Here is a 14,775-nt window from a genome sequence, read left to right as displayed (position 1 = left end):
AGGATTTTCTGGAAGACTTGGATTTTTTGGAAGCTATGGATTTGAGGGAAGACAAGGATTTTCTGGAAGACATGGATAGTCTGGAAGACCTGGAGGCCATTGGAAGACGTGGATTTTCTGGAAGACATGGCTTTTTTGGAAGACATAGATTTTCAGGAAGACCCGAATTATCCGGAAGACCTGGATTGTTGGGAAGACGTGGATTTTCTGGAAGACTGGGAGGTCACTGGAAGACATGGATTTTCTGGAAGACATGGATTTTCAGGAAGACGTGGATCTTCAGGAAGACGTGGATCTTCAGGAAGACATATATTGGCTGGAAGACCTGGATTTTTTCCGGAAGACGTGGATCGGCTGGAAGACCTGGATTTGGTGGAAGACATAGATTTTTCTGGAAGACGCTGACTGACTGGAAGACCTGGATTTCTTTCTGGAAGACACTGATTGACTGGAAGATCTAGATTTTTCTGGAAGAACTAGATTTACTGGAAGACTTGGATTTGGGGGAAGACATAGATTTTTCTGGAAGACATGGATTAGCTGGAAGATCTGTATTTGATGGAAGACCTTGAAATTATTGGAAGACACAGATTTTCTGGAAGACGTGGATTTTCCTGGAAGATCTGGATTTGGTGGAAGACCTATAATTGCTGGAAGACTGGATTTACTGGAAGACTTGGAGCTTCTTGGAAGACATGGATTGTCCGGAAGACATGGATTGTCTGGAAGATGTTGATTTTCCGGAAGCTCAGGATTATCTGGAAGACCTTGAGATTGTTGGAAGACTTGAAGTCGCTGGAAGACCCGGAGTTGTTGGAAGACCTTGACACTGGCGCCATTGGAAACCCTGGACATTGGAAACATTGTAAGCACAGGATATTGGAGACATTGCAAGCCTTGGATTTTGAAGACATTGGTTACTCTGGACATTGACGATTCTGGAGACCCTGAACATTGGGATATTGAATATTGGAAGTCACAGACAGTGAAATCTCTGGAAATTAGACATATTGTAAGTCCTGTACCTTGGAACTCCTAAATACTGGCAGATATGAACAACAGCAGATGTAGAGATTTATAAATCCTAAAATGAGAAGCCCTGGATTTTAGGAGACATTGGTAAGCATGGATACTGACATATTTATGTCAAAAGACAGTTTGGAAGAATTAAATTTTACAGATGCTGGACGTCAAGAATACTGGCAGCCTGGACAATATGAGACCAGGATATTAAGAGGTCTATTCATTCAGACATTGAGGATATTGATGTACCTGAAAATCGTAAGACCTAGTTCTTGCAGGTATTTAAAGACTTGGGCATTGGAGGAATTGGCAATAAAAATACACTGTAAAACTAGAATGTAGGAGACATTTAAAAATGTAAAAACTGTGTGATGTAAGTGCCGGAAGACATTGAAGAATCTAGACTTAAACACTATGAGATACATAGCCTCTAGAACACCTGTATATCAGAGACATTGGAGGATTAGGACCATGGAAGACTTGTAATTTAGAACACTGGATCCTGAAAGACAAGACCTGGACTTTGAAGATGGGTTGTTGGAGATATTAGTAAGACCTAAATTTTTAATAACTTGAATACTGGGAAGTTTAGAAAACAAGGGCATTGGAGATGCTGCAGGACAGGGACTGGAATGCATGGATGTTATAATATTGGGAAGATCTGGCAATTAAAGATGTTGGAAGCTGTGGAGCTTAGAAGACTTGAGTTAGAGAAACTGAAGAACAGAAAGGCCTAATCTTAATGGTATTGGAAAGTCATGCTGAAAGATAGTAGCAATATTCAGAGTTGTGTATTAGGGCCTAGATATTAAATTAAAAGACATCATGAGACTACTCTTGTAGTCTTTAATACTATTGCATCTCTTCTGCTAAAAAGCAAAACACAAGGAAATAGTATTCTAGAAAGGTGAGAAAGAGAAGGCAGGGAAATTCAAGAAAAAGCAAATAGTTTGAATGGGTTGGAAGCTTTTTTCATAGTCTCAATGAACTGGCCTTATTAGTTAACAAGATGGGAATGGGAAATTATCAAAGAATAAGCAGTATCTAGGTTGAGAGAACTGCTTGGCTTTAGATCAGGGATCAACAAACATTTTCTGTAAAGATTCAGAAGTAAATATTTAAGGCTTTACAGGTTACATTGTCTCTGTTGCAACTACTCAACTCTCCCATTGTAGTGCAGTCACAGACAGTAAGTAAATGAATGGGGATGGCTGTGCTGCAATAAAACTTTACTTTAAAAAAAAAATGGTTGGGCTGCATTTGGCCCAAGGGGCCTTCGTTTGCTACGCCCTGCTCTAATGCCAAATCAAGATATGGTAAAGTTAAGTACATTCCAGCCTAGCATTCACATATGAGAACAAGCAGAGAACAAGAGAACTTGTTCTCACATGGAGAACAAGCAGAGAAAATTGAAGCCGAATGGTAAATAACAATATCATGTGCTGCAATGATAGGAGATGAAACTGGCAAGAAACTAAGAGTTTAGATCTCTAGGCAACTGTTTGGACAATCGCCCAAACAGGGAGCCTTGTATTCAGAGCCAAAATTAAATGGGTTGCATTCAGGGGCCCAACCAACAGGGCTGAGGATCGATGAGGATGTCCTGATTTAATTAAATAAGCTGGAAGCTTAAGTAAATTAGAGAAGAAACCCACGCCTACAGACTGGACATCTATGGAGGGGAACAGGAAAAAGATTATAGCTTGGTAGACTCTTCCCAGGCACCCTGGCTTCAGGTAATATATGTAATTTCTTAAGTGACAAAGAGCTTAAGTGACAAGCTTAAGGGATCAGACTTGAGCTGTGGGCTGAAGGCCCTTAGTACTTAGATAAGGCTGAGGAGTCAGGAACTATCACATATATTACATGAAAGAGAACACTGGCATACAAAACTGGGAAAGTACACTGGAACTAGGCCATGCATGATTTAAAGATCAAGTAGTGGAATAGATAGACAATGGGTGGTCATTAGACGTCTATGAACAAGGAGGTATTGGAATCAGAACTGTACATAAGGAAATTCAGTTGAGCAGCAAGGTGCTGAATAGCAAAGACTACTAGATATATATAGTAGAACACCTAATACTCCAAGCTAAAACACTTAAAGGGTTGGGATGTGAGGCTAATACAGTTATATAGGTAAGTGGTAGTGGAGGCTAGAATTAAGGCAGTGACATTTCTGTCACTCGGCAGACGCAGCATCAGTTATGATGAATACTTGGCATTCTGAATAACACTATTTTAAACTTCTTGAATGCCATCATAGAATACATGACATTCAAAGAAGTTAGGAATTTTCCTTGCCTAGTAAGATTACATAGACTTACACAAATTCTCTCAAAAGGCAGCTGAGCTAATACCTTGGTGGTCAAGCAAAAACACGTCCTATTTAGCTTTATCTTTACCCCTATATCACAGTTACCTAATTTTCTTTAAAGTGGAAACAAGTGGATGGATTATTTTCTAGAGAATAAGAACACATCCATGTCCAAAATTGAGATTACCTCTAGTCACTACACAAATAAATGTTATGCAATGACAACCATATTATAGCATAAAGAATCACTGCAGATCAGGGAGTAACTTACAGACAAGCAAATTATTGTTTCATGTATCCCTCATCAGCAAACAAAAAGAAATACTAAAACTCATTTTTAAACTTCCTTCTCTCATCTTAAAACCATCATGCATACCTTAATTTGAGGGAAATTAAGTATCAAAATGTGAAAATTTTGCAAAGATAGGCAAAAACTCTCATATTCTGGTTGCATAATGCTTATTCATATAATAATAATAACAATTTATTGAGCGCTTACTATGTACCAGGCACTGTACTAAGGATTTCATATAATCTTATAGCAATCCTACAATGCAGGTAGTTTTGACCCCATTTTACAGATCAGAAAGTGAAGTCTGGAATCGTTAAGAAATAAGCCCACAGTCACACAGCTGGTAATTGGTAGGGGCAGGATTTGAAAGCAGATCCATGTGATTACAAAACCTTGGCTCCGTGCTCATTCTCCACAACCCAATAACCCAGGGGTGGTACTGCCAGGACTAAGTGCCACTCAGCCAAAAAGAGGGTGCCCCCAGTCCAGAGCAGACAAGAAGTCAAGAAGTCAGTGGCAGAGCTCTCACTTTAAGTTCCATTTTCTTATCATTGTGATACCATACCACTGCCAAGTAGTCAAGAACCAATTCTAGGTGTTTGCTAAGATGAATTAATTATATCTTTAGCTTTATGTAGCAATGCAAGAAAGATGAAGTGCAATGTCTCAAACACAATAGATTCATACTTAATTTCTCAGTATTTGTTATTTATGCTAATGATACTTATTCTTTCATCTATTTTCTATTTGATTTTGTAGTTCCCGGTAATATATACACACTGTTCATAGTACATCATATTTCTGAATTCTTAGCAACCATAACATACTGACATCAAAGGCCATTAAAAGGTAATAACACTATGTAAAGTTCAGTGATCAATGCATTTCACAGTGTAAACATTGTTCACACAAGCTTTTAGACTATATATACTGTCAAAACCCTTTATTAGCATTCAGGTGGTAGAAGCTATGTAATCCAAATGTGTAATTTAAAGAGCTTTCTCTGCATTTTGAACTTAAAAGATTTTCAACGAAAAGTTCTTTTTAAATGTAATACAAGTTTCCTAACATACTCGTCCCATTTCATCAGCCTGGGCTGCCCTTTCTCCCCACCCCTCTCTCTCTTTTTTTTTTTTTTTTCTTTTTGCCACAATGGTTAAACATGTCTGTAAAGAAGGGAATTTCCATGCACTTTGTAATATTGAGCTCAAGAATTTACCCAAACCATTTGACAACAGATTCTCTCCACTCAAACTGTGCATAAAACATACTAAAAGAAACCTCAGCTTTTATATTTGGGGGACTATTCTTAAACAAGAAAAAAATACTCATTTACATGGCAGTGTTGTCATTAACTTCTATTTCTACCTTTAGCCTATACCAAACTTTCTCATCCTCCTACAAGTTTTGCTGACTTGTTGAACTTAACCACAGTAAAATATTCTTTGACTCTCATCAGTGATACTTCTTAGGTTGTTTTAACTGGATATTGTCTTACACAATAATTTGATTTATCCCAATATTTTATTTCAAATGACCTGGGCCCTAGATAAATGTTTCCATACATCAAGCCAAAGTCAAAGTATTCCCATGACAACTAAAATCATATTTCTCATTTTATTATTTATATTAAGAGTTCCTAGTTGATGCAATTCAATTTAACCTTTTATTTCTCTAATTCTGGTCAAATTAAATGAAAAAATTGCCAAGGTAGTAATCTCAATAAATGGTAAAATTATCAAAACAGCTTTTTTTTTTTTTTTTTAGACGGAGTCTCACTCTGTCGCCAGGCTGGAGTGCAGTGGCGCGATCTTGACTCACTGCAACCTCCACCTCCCAGATTCAAGTGATTCTCCTGCCTCAGCCTTCCAAGTAGCTGAAATTACAGGTGCACACCACCACACCTAGCTAATTTTTATATTTTTAGTAGAGACGGGGTTTCACCATGTTGGCCAAGATTGTCTCAATCTCTTGACCTTGTGATCTGCCCGCCTTGGCCTCCCAAAGTGCTGGGATTACAGGCGTGAGCCACCGCGCCCAACCAAAACAGCTCATTCTTTAAAGTCATATAGAACCAGTGATTATACTAAGGAAAAGATCACTGATTTAAAAACATTTACCTGTAGATGTGATTAAGAAGAAGGAAATGATCTATGAAAACTTAAAGCATTCACCATACAGAGTTCTCTGTTTGGGTTTGTGGAAACAATAGATACAAAATATTGGCATTTTACACACAATATCTATGCATTATTTTTCCCAAACCCTATAACCCAGAGTGGGGAAAAAGACTATTATCACAGACAAAGAAACTCCCAGTAGGCATTTCCTCTCTTTCCTTTCAGAGAGTTGGTGTCTATATTTGCCTTGTTTCTACGGCATTATGCCCTACTTCCTTTTCTGGGAGGGACTAAAACATGGTAAAACTTGAACCATGAGCACAATTACACAATGCAATAATACTCCTATTTACCTTGGTCTCTATGAAAAAGTTCAGATATTCTCAAAATCAACCATTGTGGTTGATGCACCTTTCTCTCAAGGTAATGTCAGAGATAGAAAGACTTTAGACACCAAGTAGTCTTACTCTCTCATTTGAAAGACAAGGAAAGATAGGAGTGACTTGAATAAGACCATTCATTGAACTAGTGGCAGAACAAATCAAGGTTTCCTAGTTCCTGGGCCCACTACCATTTATATTTTCTATCATGATTTTCCTTAGCTTTCAAGCGGCAGTTTGAGAACAAACTGGCTTTATATGGCTATATAAAGAAACACTGGAGGAACTTTTGACATATACAGATTCTGGCCCTATCCCTGATTCAGCAGGTCTGTGTGCAGTTCCCGAAAATCTATATTTTTCAAAGCTTTCTATCATTACTCTGACACACAGTCAGTGTTGAGAACAACTGTGGTTTAGATCAAGAGCATAAGCTCTCCTGGAACTGTGGCGGATCGCTAGATCCACAGTATCCTACAACGGGTTTTCAACCCTCATCTTCCTCATTTGAGCATGTTGAAGAATATCTGTCATCTCAACTATAACCATGCAAGCAAGCCCTTTTTTTGTTATTATTATTTTACTTTACATTCCAAGATACATGTGCAGAATGTGCAGGTTTGTTACATAGGTATACATGTGCCATGGTGGTTTGCTGCACCCATCAACCCTTCATCTAGGTTTTAAGTCCCGCATGCATTAGGTGTTCGTCCTAATGCTCTCCCTTCCCTTGCCCCCCACCCCACAACAGGCCCCTGTGTGTGATGTTCCCCTCCCAGTGTCCATGTGTTTTCATTGTTCAGCTCCCACTTATGAGTAAGAACATGTGGTGTTTGGTTCTCTGTTCCTGTGTTAGTTTGCTGAGAATGATGGCTTCCAGCTTCATCCATGTACCACAAAGGGCATGATCTCAATTATTTTTCTTTTTTATGGCTGCATAGTATTCCATGGTGTATATGTGACACATTTTCTTTATCCAGTCTACCATTGGTGGGCATTCGGGTTGGTTCCAAGTCTTTGCTATTGTAAATAGTACTGCAACAAACATACATGTGCATGTGTCTTTATAACAGAATAATTTATAATCTTTTGGATATATACCCAGTAATGGGATTGCTGGGTCAAATGGTATTTCTGGTTCCAGATCCTTGAGGAATCGCCACACTGTCTCCCACAATGGTTAAACTAATTCACACTCCCACCAACAGTGTAAAAACGTTCCTATTCTCCACATCCTCTCCAGCATCTATCATTTCCTGACTTTTTATTAATCGCCATTCTGACTGGCCTGACGCGCGGCAGGTGTGGACAGGCCAGCGTGAGACACACCCAGAGTAGGTGGGCACACGCGGGCTGGGGTAAGGAGGACCCCAGAGGATGGTGGGAGAAAGGAAGGAATAGGGACAGACGGCACCACTGGTCCAACGGCCCCCTGAGCACGCAGGCAGACAAACCCTTGTGTGGAGGGCTCACTTTCAATATATAGCAGTCAAGAAGTTGCTCTGCTACTCATGAAACCCCGACCCAGAAGTAGGTTGTCTAGGAATGGTTTAGCGCCAGGTTCTTCATGAACGTGTGTTGCATGATGCGCAAGGGGGTGGCTGCCTTTCTGGCCAAGGCCTGTTTTCCAGGATGAGGGGCTGTCCACACCGGACCCTGGTCTGGCTCTCATTGTGGTTTTGATTTGTGTTTCTCTAATGATCAGTGATCATGAGCTTTTTCTCATGTTTGCTGGCTGCATAAGTGTCTTCTTTTGAGAAGTGTCTGTTCATATCCTTTGCCCACTTTTTGATGGGGTTGTTTTTTCTTGTAAATTTGTTTAAGTTCCTTGCAGATTCTGGATATTAGACCCTTGTCAGATGGGTGGATTGCAAAATTTTTCTCCCATTCTTTAGGTTGCCTGTTCATTCTGATGCTAGTTTCATTTGCTGTGCAAAAGTCCTTTTAAACATTTTTGTTCCTTTTCCTTCAAAATGTCAAACTCACGTATAGTTCACAGACTGAGGAGAAAGTTACTGGACTCCCTTATGCCAAATTTCACGTGGAGTGGGCTTGTTTCCTGCTTCCTACAAAACCAAATTCAATTTACTCTCCGATGTCAGTTTTTGACACAGCTGTTTAAAGCATTTTTTTCATTACTGTACATACATTTCCTTATTCCAGGTTGTCTTTATGTTTTCTCAAGTTATATAAAGTCTCTTTTTCGCAAGCACATGCCAATGAACTTTCTTTCTTCTTTTCTCTATTCAGGTTTTCTGTGCATCATTATCAGATATAATGATGAGGTCAGTGCTGTGAATCCGGCACAAATAGCAATTAAGACAGAAACAACAGCGTTGTTATTTGGACTTCCTCTCTATTCCCCAGAATAACTGTCCAACTGAGTTCAAAATGGACATCAGTTGGGAATGTGTACAAGCAGCCAAAAGAACAGGCCGGTTCATCCTATGTCTTTGCTCAAAATTCTTAGAACAAGATAACAGCGTCATATCTCTGGCTTTGTGATTTTTTTTTCCCTCTGTCAAATCTGCCTGGAAAATTCCAAACATCCAAAATTAAGACAACCATAACATTAACTTTTGTAACACAATTGAATCAAATAAAGTAAATATATGGAATTATGGAGGGAATTTAAAAACAATCTGAGAACGAAGTCTCCATCACCATCAGAGAACAGGAAGTAATAATATCTGGTTTGTTTGTTTTTTTTTTTTTTTTTTTGGAGGATATTCAACTCTTCGAATCACTGGGGAGGCCAGATATGAGAACAGAAAGAATCTATGAAAACGAACTCTAGCAGCTGTTCCTCCTTGATCAGCTACCAAAGGAAATCTGGAAATTTAACATAAATACACTGCTTTTCAGGGTCAGCCAATAGCTAATATATACAACTGCTGCAAAACAAATTAATTTAACTTATACCAAACTAATCCTTTCTGGTGAGATCACAAGTTAGGCTTAATCAGAATTAAAACAAATTTCAGATCAAGAGTACAAAATCAAATCATCCAGCCAAGTACAGTGGCAGCACACCTCCTTAAATGCCATAGTTGAGTTCCTGAAACTCTCAGAGTATTCGTGTTGTAGGAATTTAAGACCTTTTAGGAAAAAATGAGGCAGGGATGTGAGTATTACGAAAGCCCAGACAATTAGTTTGTTCACCAAAATAAAACAATAAAATAAATATCAATGATATTTTATATTAGCAATAGTGTATATCAGGCAATTAACTTCCTTTGTGATCTCAAGAGGAAGATGATAACGCATCAGTGAAAATGCTTGGTCATAACAGTAGTAACAGGGAAAGAACAGAGAAAATTGCATTTCGTCTGAAGAGATGTAAGCTCAGTCTTCTGCTCCTCTTTCATCCCCAGCACACAAATCACCACATCATCAGAGCCATCAGAGTCTGAATCCCAAGGTTTAACCATCTGTGTGTGGCATTTCTACTTCCTGTTTTTCTGTTTGCAGAACGGGTTTCAATGCCATGTCCTAATGTCAACCTCTTCTCCCCTTTCAAGTAAGCAGAGAGAAAAGACTTATCAGTGTTTGTTTGGAGGTTTATTACTACTGCTTTATAGGATTGTAAGTAATCATCTAAGCCTTACCTGAAAGTCAATATGTAGTCCACCAAAGGATCTCTTTCTTTTGAATCACTGCGATAATTTCATTTGTGGAGTAGATACTTGAACATTCTTAGCGTTCTGGATGTTAATGTATGCTGGCTTCTTTTATTGCCTTTTGATGTGATCACATCTCCAAAATATTTCTAATGTATCTTTTGACGGTGAGAGTCTAACAATTCAGTAATGTCACTTAACTCAATGTCTTCGAGGCCTTCACTATTTAAATGGTTTGCAGATGTTACAATATTTTCAATTTCTTCTACCACTGGAAGGAAACCTTCCGAATCAGTCACAACCTCATTCCAAAATTTCTGCCAGACTTCATTAAGTGTTGATTGTTTTATTTGTCTCACTGATTCTTCTACACCTGTTAAGGCATTATAAATGGAGAAATTTTGCCAAGCCACTTTCACAGTAAAGTTCTGGTGTCTCTGATAAGATCTGCAGGTAGTGAAAATACAGGCCGAGCATAGTACATCAGAAACTTTAGCACTCTCAGATGCATGAGTTGAAGGAGTGGAGTCGTACTGGGGGTAATGGAGATGACTAGAACACAACGAGCAGCATTTATGACTGCATTTTTGTCTGTAGGAGCAGTGTCCAGAATCAGCAACACTGTGAAGTCAAGATTTTTTATTCATTTAAATATTATTTAACCTCAGAACAAAACACTTCAAAGACCAGTTCAAAAAGAGTTTCTCAGTGATCCATATTTTATGGTTTCCCTTCATGTAGACAGAAAAGTGTTTCTGGCCTTCTCTTTAACAAAGGCAACAATTTTGGAATCTGTTTAATCAGAACACACTGGAACAAAGCAGAATTTCGAGTTTGTCTTCTCCAGGCTTGAAGCCTCTGGTCCTTTTCTCATGCTTTGCAATAGATGTGCAAGTAGGCATTTGCTTCCAGCGTTTCAGCAGCACTGACAACCTGCTCAAGCAAATTGCCATTTTCCTCAGTCTTCTTCAGGTATTCAGGATTCTCTCCGGCAGCTTCTTAATCTGCTTCCTCTGCCAGCCACTTCTCCACTTCCTTTCATTACAGGCCACAGCTTCGCTTCACTTCTCTTCTCTTCTTCTCTTCTCTTTTTTCTCCTCTCCTCTCCTCTTCTCTCTTCTCCTCTCTTCTTTTCCTTTTTGAGACAGAGCTTCACTCTTGTCACCCAGGCTGGAGTGCAATGGCACGATCTCGGCTCACCTGCAACCTCTGCCTCCTGGGTTCAAGCGATTCTCCTGACTCAACCTCCTGAGTAGCTGTGATTACAGGCACCCACTACCATGCCTAATTTTTGTACTTTTAGTAGAGACAAGGTTTCACCATGTTGGCCAGGCTGGTTGCAAACTCCAGACCTCAAGTGATCCGCCCACCTGGCATTTCTTAAACCTACCCAACCACCCATTACTTGCAATGAATTTTATAACTTTCCATCCAGATTGAAATTTAAATTTGCATTTTTGTGATGCTCACTGGCAGATTTTACGTACAAAAAGAGACCTATTCAATCTTCTCTGTTTCAGAAGCCACAAGTGCACATCTCTTTATATTTTCTCTATTGTGGCATTTTGAGTTATGTATGATTTTCTCAGTGATTCTTGTGTGCCCCCGATTCACTGGCCCCAACTGCTTTCTCATTTTTCTTTATTGTATGATGTGTAGGTTCATTAACACCAAAAATATGACCTAGGAAGTGTTGCTTTCACCATTGTCAAGCATTTAAAGAACTTTCATTGTGTTCGCTATTAACATAACCTTTCTTGCCCGCTTTACTCTTCTTGCATCTCTATCATCCCTCTTGTTCTTTTGCTTGCATGCCATTCTCACCCTAACTCATGCAAATTTACAATGACTGAAAGTTGTATATCACTGAGAGTACACAATATTAATTTGTAATACGTAAGAACCAAACGATAAAATTCACAAGACAAATAAAAAGGCTACCCAGTTTTTGTAGGACAACATGTGTGTGATCAATGGCTGCAGAAGCAACAATATCAAGCAGAAGAACAAGGGTAGAAACAAGTAACCCAAATGCTGGTCTTCTCACAGGAGGTAGCAAGAAAGAGGATGGTGACTTGAACTTGCATATCATTCCAAAGCTCTCAAAGGCGCAGACTTAGGAAAACTTAAATTTTGTATGAGAATGACTTGCAGTTGTGAAGCGATCGTAGAACTCAGGAGTCAAGGTCAGGCTACCAGGCTGAGGTGAGAAGCACACCATCTAGGAAAAAGCAAACATAAAAATAGGAAATGAGGTCAGGAACAGAGGCAATCTAAATGAGTAGCTTATGAGCTAGTGAGAAAGACAGAAATTTGGAGTAATAAAAATACATGCCAAGGTCGGGCGTGGTGGCTCACGCCTCTAATCCCAGCACTTGGGTGGCTGAGGCAGGGGGATCACAAGGTCAGGAGTTTCAGACCAGCCTGTTCAACGTGGTGAAACCCCATATCTACTAAAAATACAAAACATTAGCTGGGCATGGTGACGGGTGCCTGTAATCCCAGCTACTTGGGAGGCTGAGGCAGGAGAATCACTTGAACCCAGGGGGCAGAGGTTGCAGTGAGCCAAGATCGCACCACTGCACTCCAGCCTGGGTGACAGAGTGAGACTCCATCTCAAAAAAATATATATATATGTGTGTGTGTGTGTGTGTATACACATATATACGTATATATGTGTATATATATGCCAAATTGCCCTTACAAAGGTTGTACCAATTGGTATGCTAAAAGCAAATGAGAGTTCTTTTCTCTCATGTACTAACCAACATGAAACATAATCAGCATTTGTGACTTGTATCAATTAGAAGGTAAATAACAAGGTATCTAATTTTTGTTTTAATTGATTTCTTTAATCATCTTTCCTCTTTAAATACTTGTTCTTATCCCTTTTCCACGTTATATTTTTTTCTTACTGATTTATAGGTACTGTTAACATTTTAGAGATCTTATTTTTAATCCTCTCTATATTGCAAATATTTTCTCCAAGCATGTCATTTACTTTTGAATTTTATTACTTTTGTCTTTTGCCATAAAGTTGCTTCTAGTATTTATGTAGTCAACTGTCTCTGCCTTGCTTCTTTGAAGAGTCTTCTCCCCAATAAGGTAATGCAAATGTGTTCACTTATTCATTTTTAGTATTTTTACAGTTCTCTGGTAGAATTTCAAAACACTAAGGAAAGGATGGACTACTCAAAAAATGATGTTGGAATAAACAACTGACTATCCATCCACAAGTGTCTGGAGTTCTCTCCCAATGGTCTTTTTTCTCTCTAGAGCCTGAGAGTTTCTGGTAGTGCCATAACCCTTGGGTAACCAGGTTGAGCGCTCAAGTTGATCTTAGGTGATCCCTCAGTTTCTTTGGGTTAGTGTAGCTTGGAGAGGAAAGTGTTTTCAAATAAATAATTACTATCTATTTTGTTGTCTGAAGTTTTGTTCTTCCACCAATCCATACTATGACTCATATCAACTAAGCAACAGTACCAAGTTCTCAGATCTCAGATCTTCTGATAACGCTTCACTAATAATCAGTCAATAAATAGTCACTCGTAGTTTTGGAAGGACTGAGGGAATCTGAGCATGAGTAGGCTGTTAGATGACATTAGGTCACTGCTGTTGATTCTACTGGATGCAGTCATGGAACTGTGGTAATATAAATAAATATATGTTTTGTCAGGGGAGGACCTGAAGCAAATACATATATAATGTTATCAGTAATTTATTATGGAAAAAATGTTAACAATTTTTATACTGTTGTTTTGAGATGGAGTCTCACTCTATCACCCAGGCTGGAGTACAGTGGTGCGATCTTGGCTCGCTGCAACCGCCTCAGCCTCCGGAGTAGCTGGGATTATAGGCGTGAGCCACCACACCTGGCTAAATTGTTACCAATTTTTAAATCCAGGTGCTTGGTAGGTGGGCATTATAATTAGCATATAATGAGCAGTGAGGACGACCAGAGGTCACTGTCATCGTCATCTTGGTTTTGGTGAGTTCTGGCTGGCTTCTTTACCACATGCTGTTTTATCAGCAAGGTCTTTGTGACATGTATCTTGTGCCGACCTCCTATCTCATCCTGTGAATAAGAATGCCTTAACCTCCTGGGAATGCAGCCCAGTAGGTCTCAGCCTTATTTTACCCAGCCCCTATTCAAGATGGAGTCACTCTGGTTCAAACGCCTCTGATACCATCTCTTCCAGGAAGATTTCCCTGATCCCTCCTGCTGGCTCTGTATTGATGGTGGAAACTCTGAGAGCCTTCCTCCAATGCCTACTCTGATTACAGCACTTAGGATATTTCACTACAGTGCCATCTGTTTTCCTGTGTTTTAATTATTTGGGAATGCCTTGACAGTAACTGAATAGAATAGGTCCTCATTTTATAGCACAAATGCTTACAGTACAGAAAGTAAGACCAGCATGCAACACTCTCAAAAGCAGTAGCATTTGAATGGGACCTTGAAGAATGGGTAGAATTTTTAGGGTGTGGAGGAGAAGGCAAGCAGGTAGAAGGGACAAAGGCGGAGGCACGAAATTGCTGGGTACGCATGGAATTAGATGAGAGATGAAGCTGAAACAAAGGATGGCTGAAGTGGGCAGTAAAAATAAAACTGGAAAAGATTTGTTGAGGCAAATCATAAAGGGCTTCAGGTGCCAGATTTCTTTGATGAGGTGGAGTTCTTTAGCTGTCTTGATATTAATGAAAGGGTTTATGTTTGCAATGAATAAAAAAGCAGATATTTAGGATTAATCTGACCTATTCTTCCTTGTTACTAGGTTTCGGCACACAAAATGTATGGAAAATTTGCTTTCACGGAGGGGAGGGAGAAAAAAACGAATTTCATTAGATGCTACGGAAATCAAATGGGATTATAGAATTCCCACTGGCAAACAGAAGACAGCATCTAAGACTGAAATGGAAGACCTCTGTAAAACATAACAGGACTGGTCTAGAAAGATATAAAAGCTGAAGCAAATGTAGATGAAGGAACAAATGGGGCCTATGAGGCCCTCCATGATCTGGC

The 14,775-nt window shown here is 39.3% G+C and overlaps 1 protein-coding gene across 1 annotated transcript in view; it reads left to right on the top strand.

The window, feature by feature from the left end:
- The window catches only part of CDR1 (cerebellar degeneration-related protein 1, 34kDa), a 1,600-nt gene extending 692 nt beyond the window's left edge, over positions 1-908 (top strand). Inside the window, 1 exon segment of the mRNA XM_011939372.1 lies at positions 3-908. Coding sequence (XP_011794762.1) covers positions 3-461 — 459 coding nt within the window. The 3' untranslated portion in view covers positions 462-908.
- Positions 909-14,775: the final 13,867 nt, after the last annotated feature.

The sequence above is a fragment of the Colobus angolensis genome, unplaced genomic scaffold (assembly GCF_000951035.1).
Source record: "Colobus angolensis palliatus isolate OR3802 unplaced genomic scaffold, Cang.pa_1.0 Scaffold180, whole genome shotgun sequence".
NCBI lineage: Eukaryota > Metazoa > Chordata > Mammalia > Primates > Cercopithecidae > Colobus > Colobus angolensis.
This window is presented reverse-complemented; position numbering and strand designations above follow the sequence as displayed.